Raw genomic sequence first — 11,853 nt, forward strand, 5'->3', positions numbered from 1 at the left:
ATTGTAGCTCAATATGTTACATTTGTAATCTGTGTTCCATGTATAAAATAGCTACTCATTCTTTTGTAATTCGAGCATTTCTTTGTTCTGCAAGGTTTAGTTAGCTCATTTTGCAATGTTTTATGGGTCCTAACTTGATGCTTTATTTTGGCCTAAGCTTGGTCATTTTGTATTTATTATTGTAAAAGTTTTTTTTTGATATTTCCTTATATTAATGCGCCTTGTTGCACATTTATCCTTTTAGCTATTGTAGCATCTTTGTTTTATCTTTTTGAAACCTAATTTCTTTGTTTTTCTTTCCATAGCTCATTTACATACTTCTTTCATGGTAAGGCTTTGGCTTCACTCTCTTTTGTGTGGCTTTCCATTTCAACTAGGGCTTGTTATGCTTGGCCCCTGTTGTGGTCCACTCCTTTTTAGGTAGTTTCCATCTCTGTTTCTCTAGCCTCCAATTTTGTCAACATATCTTATCTGACATCTCATTTATCTGGCAATCTCTTGCTCCAGGGAGCTAATATCCATTTCTGGAGCATCTACTATTTAGACTACAAACCAAACAAGCTTCTTGAATCTCAATTGGACTTCCTTTGGTCCCTCTAGCTTTGGAAAAAGATTACCCCAAAAAATATTTTTTGTGCAGCTATAACAATAGATTAGGTTTCTGTCCATTTCTAATTGTTTACCAAAATGACAGCTTTTGATGGGCCCTGAGTCTTTAACTAGTCGAAGTTAAAATCATTCAATCTTTCTCTCCCTCTCGTTTACTCGGCGAGGGGAAAATTCCTTGCACACAGCAAAGCCTTGGGCTCGGAGTCCGGATACTCCTGCTGGAGCCGATGGGAACGAGGAGCCGGAGTTCTCCCATGCCAGAGCTCACTGACGGGAAGCGCAAGCAGGGCGAGCGCAGAAACTTTGAAGGTGAGCAACCTACCCTCAAACGATTCAAGCATGACGATGATGATGTCGACCATGAATCCTCAGATGAGGAAAGGAGGCGGCATCGGTCCAGAAGAGCCGAGGGCCGCGATGGAGATCGTAGAGCACGAAGAATTGGCAGCCATTCTCCCTCCCCTGACAGAAAACACAGTGATGGCGATGGCGGTCGGTGGGAGTCCCGTAGAACAGATCAAAATGGCCGCCTTTCTCCTTTTAAGCACAGAGACAGGAACAGATATGATGATGCTAAGGTTTCCGACAGAGACGATAGGGTCTCCATCAGGGATGATGATAGGGTCTCTGGCAGAGATGCTAGAGTTTCTGGCAGAGATGATAGTGTTTCCAACAGTGGTGCTAGGGTTTCTGGCAGAGATGCGAGAGTGAAAGATGCTATGATTTCTGACAGAGATGCCGGGGACAGAGATGCTAGGGATTCTTACAGAGATGGCAAGCAGAGGCAAGGGGAGAGGAGAAACCCAAACCTGGACAAAAAGCGGAACCATGAAGAAGATCATGATTCTTCAGGTGAGGAGAGGAGTAGGCGCAGGTCAAGAGATAAAGGTGATGGAGATCGTCACAGAAACTCAAGGAAGCACGAGAATGACAGGAGTCATAATGAGGAGGATAGACGGCACAGGAGCAGAAGAGGGGAGAGGGATATGGATGATGATGATGAGCTTGCAAATGGGATCATCAAACATGGTGAGCTTTCTGCACAGGACAACAAGGCAGACAAGCATGTGAACAAGCTCCATCGATTGAAAGCACAAACAGACGAGAAAGGGGTACACCGTGTCGCAGCAAAGGAGAACAATATTTCTAGCAGTGGCTTGGCCGCAGGTGACACTAATGCAGAGAAGCCTCAGGGGCGAAGTGGGGGTGTCTACATCCCACCATTCAAATTGGCACAGATGTTGAAAGATATCCAAGATAAGAGCAGTGTGGAATACCAACGTATGACATGGGATGCCTTGCGAAAGAGTATCAATGGGCTGGTAAACAAAGTCAATGCTTCCAACATCAAAAACATTATTCCAGAGCTCTTGTCTGAGAATCTAATCCGGGGCCGAGGGCTTTTTGCCCGTTCTTGTATGAAATCTCAGATGGCATCGCCTGCCTTTACTCATGTGTTCGCAGCTTTGGTTGCCGTGGTCAATACAAAGTTCCCAGAGCTGGGTGAACTGCTTCTCAAGAGAATCATTCTACAGTTTCGAAGAGCTTTGAGGCGAAATGATAAGGTCTGTTTACTGTGTTCTCCCTTTTGAGGTTTTTTAACACAGGAAATTGGTGTTTTTAAAGAGAAGATCTGATATTTTTTTGGCTGAAATTTACCTTTGGTTAAATGAATGCAGCCTTTATTGCTGGCAGCAGCCAAGTTTATTGCCCATCTCGTCAACCAGCAAGTTGCCCATGAAGTAGTTGCCTTGGAGGTGTTGATGGTTTTGCTGGAAAATCCAAGTGATGACAGCGTAGAAGTAATATTTTGTGTGATTTGGATATGAATTTGTTGGGATTTGATGTCTTTTTGTTTGGTTGTTGAGTTAATGGATTTTTTGGCATCTTGCATGCAGGTTGCTGTAGGCTTTGTGAAAGAATGTGGTGCCATTCTTCAAGACCTTGCCCCCCAAGGGTTGCATGGTGAGTTCTAAAATATGGAAATCATTGATTCAGTATCATGGAATTAAATAAGGGATGGTTAGTGTTTGGTTTTGCCTTTGATATTAGTAAAATGGTGACCCCTAAATTTGCCCTAATTTTATGAATTTGTTTCAACTTACACCCGCAAATCGTTGGTTTACATGAATTTGTTTTAACTTACACCCGCAAATCGTTGGTTTACATGAATTTTCTCTTCAATTTCACCCTAGTGTTGGGTTTTTTTCTTTTCAAATTTGCCCTAAATTAAGGTTCCTTCTTAAAATTTGCCCCTTTCCACAATTTGTGCCCTTAACATGTAGTTTCCCCCAAATTTATATTTCCTTGAAATTGACAAATCCCAAATTTTTAACTTCCCAAGGCTCCTTTTATTAATTAATATTTGACCCCAAATTTAGGACTTCTTCTTTCAAATTACTTTTTGGGTGTGCAAGTTGCGTTAGGTTTTATCGCACTTGGGTGTATGGTCTTCTGTTGCAACCTTTTCTTTTTTGGGGCTCAAATTGGTTAATGGGTCTTGTTTTCTGCTCCTTATCCAGGAATTTTTGAGCGATTCAGGGGTATTCTTCATGAAGGAGAAATTGACAAGCGTGTTCAGTTTATGATTGAAGGCCTTTTTGCCATTAGGAAGGCTAGTTTCCAGGTATTGCAGAAACCTCCTTTGTGCTTTGGATCCATCGTGATTTTAACTGTTGGGACCAGCTTCACCTTTTTGGACCTATAGGCTGAGAGAATCTCCACACCAAAAGCTTGGCATGGATGCTTGTAATTTTTATGATAGCTTAGGTGCATGCTTGATTCTTGCCTGCAGATTTAAATCTCATAGCAGCTTGTTTCTATGAGGGGCTTGGTGTAAATGTTGTAGGTGATTCCAGGCATGCTCTATTTGTCATGTTTGGGCACACATACAAGAGAAAAAAAAGACGAGAGGAAAATAAAGAAAGAAGTTTTATTAATGTCTTACAAAGATTATAAGGGTCTACGATGGTAATACATCCGAAGTACAGCTACCATGCACATTGGCACGAAAAGAAACCCTGAAATGAAAGAAGGTCCTGATCCACTGGTGGAGTGTTATGGTTGGCAGAGACATTAGTGGAAAACTGAGGATCTGGTGGTTGTTGAGTCTTGCAGAATTCTTGAATGAGGGCTCTTCCATCACCAAAGACTACCCATTTACTTGCTTTGTGAGTTTTGCAGACCTTGGCTTATTCGGGCTGTCCATAGCCTTGTGCCCTTCAAGGTCTTTGACCATTTCAGGATGCCAATTTTATCAGCTCCTAAGGAGACCTAACAATGGTTATGCCTTTAAAAATAAGGGACGCAAAGCCGCCATAAGGTTTAATCAAGTCTTTGCCGCTTTGACTGAGTATGGCTTTTGTGTTCCACTCGATTGCGGGTTAGAGAGAGAGAGAGAGAGAGAGAGAGAGAGAGAGAGAGAGAGAGAGAGTTATATTAACATCTACGGAAGACCCCAAATGTCTATGAGACCATAAGTAATACACTGATACCATGGATATACTGAGCCAACATGCCAAGTAGAACTGAAAAGGAAATGAGAAAATCATCAATGTGTGTATACATCTAGATAGCAGATGATGATCCTATGATCCCTTCTCAGCCAGTACCAATCTCAGAGCAGAAAGAGGGTCAGGTCTCTATGATGGGAGCATGTCATGTTGGTGGAGAGCGTCCGGGATGTGTGTGTGTGTGTGTGTGTGTTGGACGGTCCTGATTCTTTAGGTCGGGGGGGTGTGGCTTGTAGAACGGATCGAGCTCTCATGCTAAGAACTCCTCTGGTGATGTCGGAGCGAAGGCACTGGTATGGGTGGTGGATGGATGTTGATGTGGATGCGTGTACCACAAAGAAATCTGTGATGGCTCTCTGGGAGGTGTCTTGTTGAGGCTGGGCTTGTCTCAGTGTGCTGCGTCAGCAGCACATCCGTGTGTTGTCTGAGCTTCATCAAGTACATGCCCATGCAAGTGTGATCCTCATACTCCTAAGGAGGAGGGAGTTTCCGAGGATGTTGGAAAACTTCAAGACTAGAGGTGGCGTAAGGAGTTAAGGCCAGTGGTGGAGGATCTTGAGGAGGTTTTGATGTTGAGTGACAGTGGAGTTAGGACTTGCAGAGGAACAACTCTCGGAGTATTAGTAGTAGCTAGTTGAAGAGCTTCATGTGAGTCTTTGTTAATCCCATACGGAGGAGGATGAGACTACAAGTGTTTTAGCAGTTTCCATGGCAATAGGGCTAATAGAGGTGCGATTAGACGCAGAGCCAGCCAGAGTTTCGAGCTATAGAGCATGTCGGGGTACAGAATCAAGCATGGAGCAATGTGCCTTAGTGCTCCAAGTTTACCAGGAGGGGATGTCTTGTGCATACCTCAATTAGGATGCACATGGAACATAGTCTGCTATTGCAGCTGCCTGCGTTTGGGCTCATGGAGAAAGCTTTTGGGCAGGCAGATGCCCATCGTTGGGCCTAGTGTGGACAGCTTTTGATACGTTGGATTTAGTCATGGTGAGTTGGCCTACTTGGTAGTTGATCAACCAGCCAACCCTAGCAGCCGACCAGCCCTCAATCCACTATATAAGGGTAGGTCGAGGGTTATATCCATCATTTAGAGACAAGGTCTACAGAGCCAGTGTAAGAGGCCTCCCAGGGCTGTCCAACCAAGATCTCCTAAACACAATCCAACACAAGATTAGAGGAAACCAAATAAAAGTGTGCAGGCAAGCTCACCACCCAACCGTAGGAACATTACTTTGATCCACCCACGAGCTAGGGGCTAAGGTTCCACTCCGTAGATACAATGCCAATCACCACTGGCATCCCATACCACGAATGCCTACCCTCGGCAAGACTATCTTTGATCTTCCATGTCTACGACAGGAGTCGAAACTTTTGTCCAGGCACAGAGCCATTAGAAATGCACCGAACAACTAACTCACAAATAATAAGTCACTTTTGCAGAGATTCATAAATTGTCATTTCTACAGGGACATCAAGCTGTTTTGCCAGAGTTGGACCTTGTGGAGCAAGAAGACCAATTCATTCATGAGATCTCCTTATCGGATGACTTAGATGCTGAGATGACTCTTGGTAATATATTTTACTGCTTGCGTGGCTTTCTATCTCATTGAAAGTTGAGTATAATCAATGCAGGTGTTGTATAAATATGATTTTACATCCACAAAAGTGGCAAAGAAGGCATGGTGAGATGGACTAGCTTTTTGTCATGCAGCCCCACTTATGTATCACATGAGAGAGAGAGAGAGAGAGAGAGAGAGAGAGAGAGAGAGAGATCATTTTTTGCCTTTTAATTTGTCAGACATATTCAAGCCGGATCAGAATTTTCTAGAGAATGAAAAGAAGTTTGAAGGTATCAAGAAAGACATATTGGGAGAGGAATCAAGTGAGGATGACGACGATGATGGTGAGAAAGGCTCTGGTCTTTCTTCTGAGGATGACGATGAGGAAGATGAAGAGGATGAGGCAGAAATGCAAAGGATGCAAATTAAGGATGAAACGGAGACTAATTTGGTCAACTTACGTAGAACAATATACCTGACCATCATGTCGAGTGTGGATTTTGAAGAAGCAGGCCATAAGTTGCTGAAGATAAAGCTCGAACCTGGACAAGAGGTATTTCTCCTAGTCAGGCTTTGATATGTGAGTCATGTAGAGAGGAGGAGGGGGGGTGTGTCCACGTGCACATGCACATGCTCGCAAAGATGTCCTTGGAGCTTTGTAATAAGGGTTTATGCAGAAGGTTTGCTGTGTGGGTATGAGGGCATTAACATGTATATACCATATTAATGCAGATGGAGCTGAACATCATGCTTCTGGAATGTTGCAGTCAAGAGAGGACTTACCTGCGTTATTATGGCCTCCTTGGTCAAAGGTTTTGCATGATCAACAAGGTCTATCAAGAGAATTTTGATCAATGTTTCGTAAAACAATACTCCATGATACATAGGCTTGAGACCAACAAACTGCGCAACGTGGCCAAGTTCTTTGCTCATCTACTAGGCACTGATGCACTCCCTTGGAATGTCCTAGCATACATCCGACTCACAGAAGAGGATACCACGTCTTCTTCACGCATATTTATCAAGATACTTTTCCAGGTTCGTGATCTTCAAGTCTTGTGAATAGTTAGCTTTGTCTCTTTGTTTTGATGGCATTGAGAGTCTTTACAGATAGATCCCCCGCCTAAGGACTGTCGAGTTGGACATTGCCAAGCTGTACTTGAAGCAGTAAGGGTTTACAGTTTTGTTTTTGTCGCTTGAATACAGGAGCTATCAGAGCATCTAGGATTACGCAAGCTTAATGAGAAATTGAATGATCCCATGACGCCAGACTGGTTTGATGGCATATTTCCCAAAGACAACCCTAAGAACACTCGGTTTGCCATCAATTTTTTCACTTCTATCGGGTTGGGAGGTATCACCGATAACCTGCGGGAATATTTGAAGAATATGCCAAGGTTGATCATGCAGCAGCAGAGGCAGGTTGAGAGTGAGTCTGAAAATTCGGAGTCTGACGACACATCGGAAACAGAGACCAGTTCTTCTGAAGGCAGCAGCTCGGAGTCCCAGTCTGAGTCGGACTCCGAAAGGAAAAGGAAGGGAAGGCGGAAATAAAAGAATATTTGCGCTTGATCTGTTAGACTGTGTATAAGGGTCATGTGTAGAGTAGATACATAAGGCATATCATAGCTTTCCTTAAAAGTGCTCATTTGAAAGAGCAGTAGGGATTGCAAGAACTCAGTGTCATGTTGCTTGTTATAACTGTTGTATTGAAATGAACTCCCAAAGGATGAGTGCATTTTTTTTTGCTTCTATGTTCCAGTTGTCTCTCTCCTCAACGTTTTTACCGTCTTCTTGAAAAACGTGAAGTACTTATGTCTAAACTGTAAAATTCAGTGTCACAATTATGCTTGATTGTTTACAGTATATATTTTTTGGCTCCCCACTAACAGAGATTACACTGCCAGATGTGCAGTGCATGTAGGAGTTCATAATCATAATCATAATCACCAAGTGGACATCGTGCAAAGGGAAAGCAAGCAATAATGGTCTCCAACCATGCCAGGTTGAAAGCATCTTGCAAAAATATAGAAGCGAGTGTGGCCCAAGACAAAGTAATGGATATGTTCCTTGGTGATAAGGGTGTTAGGATTCAAAGCTCAGTGTGTGTGAATACCATCTTATGAGAAGATAGGATAAATGTGCCACGTGTCATTAGTATAGTGTGTGGGTGATTTCTATGGTCAAAAGATAAGGCTGCTGTCATGTGCACACCCAGTAGGTGTACAAGTGACATGGCATTCTTAGCATCCATAAGCATTAATCAGATAGCATTCATGATCATCAAGTATTAAGGAGAGCATTAAGCATGACATTCAAGCATTAATCCATTTACAGCAGGTGTATGGGACTGTTACAGCCCCAACAGCATCACCTTAGGCAGCCTGAGCATTTAGGGCATTTAAAACATCCGGTCGTGGACTCTGGTCAGCAGCCGACAGAACCTAGTCAGCAGTCGACAACATTTATCACCAATCGACAGCATTTATTACCAGACGACAGCATCTTTTAGCATTTATTGTAGTCGTGGAGGTCCCAATCATCTGGCCGATTGCAATACACTGCCCGACCAGCATCACAACATAGTATATATAGGAGCGCATCATTCATTCAATCCATATCTTCAGTTCTCTCAGCGTTTCCTTTCTAGGCAGCCAAGGGAGTCAGCAGCTCATCAACAGTTCAGCATCCAAGAATATTCAACATACGGTAAGCATTCAGTTTAGTCATCTCTTACCTCCTACATAGAGGAAAGCCGGCATTCCAAGGGTGGACCTCATCATTGGAGAAGGGAATAATCATTCATCATCAACATTCAGCATCTCTCTTTCTCTGCGAGATAGATACTCATCTAGGAGAAGCATAGATCTATTTATAGATCTTCATTGTAACTCATCCATTTAATATAGTTGCATTGCATTGCATTGACACCATTGTCTATCTCTTAAGTATAATTAAGTGAAGGTTAGTGAAGCCTAAGGTTGTTTTACTACGGTCAATCTTTTGCATGTCACATTGGTATCCACATGTCACATTGGTATCAGAGCTTTACAGGGTAAGCAACCTTAGTTCATGTTCATTCTATTAAGTCATTCAGTAAGCCAACATGCTAGTTGTTTTTGCTCAGTTAAATCTAGTTCTCAAGATCTTGTAGGCCATCCTTAGGGTTTTTCCCTTAGGCATGCATCAGTAACCCATCCATCTGAGTAGCCCATCCATTTGCATTCTTGCACAACATATAGGGTTGCAGAGGGCTTGCATCAGCATAGTAGTCATCCTAGCAGTAAGTCTAGCATCTTGCATCTGCAAGGCATACATGATTTACCCATGAGTTTTTTGGGGGGAAGAATGACATCCATCATCAGAGGAGTAAATGGAGTTTTGGGCTTCAACTAGCAATAGGGGGTTCTCTTCCACATAAGAACACGGGAGTGCCTCCAACATTGTCTTAGGAGGTTCAGAGTTCCATGAATGACGGAGATGGGGTGTGAAATGATTTCATAGAGGTCATTGGTGTTTCAGGTTTTCCAAGTAAATCTATCAACATTTGCCATTCAGTTCCCGCAATGGAGAAGTCTTTGGCTCAAAGGATTCAACTCTTGCAGTTGATCTCAGTCTTGGCAAAAGAAGTCAGAAGGGGGCAGTGGTTTCAGTGGAGAAGGATCAATAGAGGAGTCGAAAGGTTGCCAGGTGTACCGCCAGCAATAATTTAGCAGAGGGGAAGGCCACATGCACACCCAGTAGGTGTACAAGTGACATGGCATTCTTAGCATCCATAAGCATTAATTAGATGGCATTCATGATCATCAAGCATTAAGCAAAGCATTAAGGAGGACATTGAAGCATTAATCCATTTATAACAGGTGTACGGACTGTTATAGTCCCAACAGCAACACTTAAGGCATTGTGAGCATCTAGGGCATTTAAAACATCAAGTCGTGGACTCTGGTCAGCAGCCGACAGAACCTGGTCAGCGGCGGTCGACAGCATTTATTACCGGTCGATAGCATCTTTTGGCATTTATTGTAGTCGTGGAGGTCCTAGACATCTGGCCGACTGCAGTACATTGCTTGACCAGCATCACAACACAGTATATATATAGGAGCACATCATTCATATAGTCCATATCTTCAGTTCTCTCAGTGTTTCCTTTCTAGGTAGCCATGGGAGTCAAGAGCTCATCATCAACAGTTCAGCATCCAAGAATATTCAGCATACAATAAGCATTCAGTTTAGTCATCTCCTACCTCCTACATAGAGGAAAGCCATTCCAAGACCTCAGCATTGAAGAAGGGAACAATCATTCATCATCAACATTCAACATCTCTCTCTCTCTCTCCCCAAGATAGATACTCCTCAAGGACAAGCATAGATCTATTTATAGATTTTCATTGTAACTCATCCATTTAATATAGCTGCATTGCATTGACACCATTGTCTCTCTCTCAAGTATAATTAAGTAAAGTTTAGTTAAGCCTAAGCAGCATGTCACAACTATCAACCTACAAAAGCATTTACTTGTGAAGGTTTGATAATCAATCAATAACCATCATTGAGTTGTGCAAATCCTTCTCTCTCTTGAGCTTATCATCTCTCTCCCTCTCTCTCTCTCTCTCTCATATGTGCCTCATAGTCTGCACAGCTCCTTTAATCACCATGTAAGTCGTACATGGTATCATAGCCACCCGTCGTATTTGCTTCCACCACCTATTCGCATCTGCACAGTCGCAATCACTGGTTGCCTCCAACTGTGCCGCCACCGCACAGCCATCTCCTCCGTTGCTCCATCATTCAGCCGCCCGAAGTGGTAGAGCTTGTGATAGAGCCACTGGCTGGGCTGGGTTGAACACGCTGCTCCACCAGCTTGGTGGACGGGGGGGAAAGCACCCTAGTTGAGCCACGCCTCCTCTGGGCGGAGCAAAGCCTAGCAAGGGCTTAATAGGTGAACCCTATATTTTGACCACCGTCACCATTTTTCCGTCTTGGCTGCAGTCACTGGCCATCAATTGCCTGCCTCTTGCACCGCCTCACTGCCGTCGCTTAGTTCAACACTCTTCTTCAGTATGCCTACTCTTTGCATCGGCTGCTGTGTGCTGCCCTCTGTGCTGCTGTGCGCTACCACCTGATATGCAGCCCCGTACTACAACAGTTAGATCCCATCGCCTCCATCACTTGCTGTTGTGCAGCTGACATCACTTAAAGAGCGTCGACGTGTACACAGCACCATCAACCGATATCTGTACCTGTAAGAACCACAATCATGGAGCTCAACACTACTTTGGGGATTTTCACAGATCATGTAACATATGTCTAAATACCCTAATATGGAAAATAAAGATGGGTCTTCTGATGGAGAGAGAGTGTGTGGAACATGGTTTATGGTACAAACCCCAAGCCAAGTGATGGAGATGACCGTAATGACAAAGCCATGGCACTTACATTGGGCTTGGGTTATCCCACAAGCTGATTCATCACGTGGATTTCAAGCTTGAAAATGAATGAATGACAAACTTTGGGAGAACGTTTGAGCAATCTAGGCTCTATAATACAACTCTTTGGCTTGGGAGTTACAGTGGCATTATGCAAAGAGAGAGAGAGAGAGAGCTCTTGGCTAACTCGTGTGTGTGTGTGTGTGAGAGAGAGAGAGAGAGAGAGAGAGAGAGTTCCTAAGTGTGTGGTGCCTCTTCCATTCTTATATTTGCTTCTAAGTGTGATTGATTGAGATAGTCAGCCTTCTTGTGAGTGACATATTAATGGAATGAACACAATAGCGGAGCGACCACATGGAAGTTGCATCTTGGAGCATGGCTTGATGTAGGTATTCGGTAAGTTCCCCATGTAAGCAATTCTATTCTAGCTTGGGACGGGGTGTGTTATAGACTGTTTTGACTCTCTCCAAAACTCTCTACTCTCACTCATTCATAGATTAAAAAAAGAACAAAAAAATGTCGTGGGAACTTACAAAACTTACCAATGTGCCTCTCTTCTTTCAAAAAGCTCTATGTTGTCACACTCCTCCCAATCTATTGTCACACACTACCGTGGTTATATCATCCTCCAGCTCCACAGGGTCTAGCCACACTCTCCTCTCTTTCACACCTATGGTTGCTACCAATAGATGTTCCACAGGGGGGGTAGCCACACACTCCTCACTTTCATGCCTATGGTTG

The 11,853-nt window shown here is 43.5% G+C and overlaps 1 protein-coding gene across 1 annotated transcript; it reads left to right on the forward strand.

Moving 5' to 3' along the window:
- The first annotated feature begins 673 nt into the window (after nt 1-673).
- On the forward strand, nt 674-7,437 carry LOC147603432 (MIF4G domain-containing protein / MA3 domain-containing protein). The gene is made up of 8 exons (XM_086796630.1): nt 674-2,174; nt 2,289-2,411; nt 2,508-2,574; nt 3,132-3,235; nt 5,591-5,693; nt 5,923-6,236; nt 6,416-6,721; nt 6,890-7,437. The coding sequence occupies exons 1-8, from the start codon at nt 837-839 to the stop codon at nt 7,235-7,237; spliced, it is 2,703 nt and encodes a 900-aa protein (XP_086652756.1). The 5' UTR covers nt 674-836; the 3' UTR covers nt 7,238-7,437.
- Nucleotides 7,438-11,853: the final 4,416 nt, after the last annotated feature.

Source organism: Cibotium barometz, chromosome 64, assembly GCF_041138505.1.
Source record: "Cibotium barometz isolate CiBa-2024 chromosome 64, ASM4113850v1, whole genome shotgun sequence".
NCBI classification, from domain to species: domain Eukaryota; kingdom Viridiplantae; phylum Streptophyta; class Polypodiopsida; order Cyatheales; family Cibotiaceae; genus Cibotium; species Cibotium barometz.

Excerpts from the sequence above, each read along its gene's own strand:
- LOC147603432 (XM_086796630.1), top strand. The coding sequence starts at position 837 with ATGGGAACGAGGAGCCGGAGTTCTCCCATGCCAGAGCTCACTGACGGG. Across the intron at positions 2,575-3,131 it reads TGCCCCCCAAGGGTTGCATG|GAATTTTTGAGCGATTCAGG; the intron begins GTGAGTTCTAAA and ends CTCCTTATCCAG. Across the intron at positions 3,236-5,590 it reads TTAGGAAGGCTAGTTTCCAG|GGACATCAAGCTGTTTTGCC; the intron begins GTATTGCAGAAA and ends TCATTTCTACAG.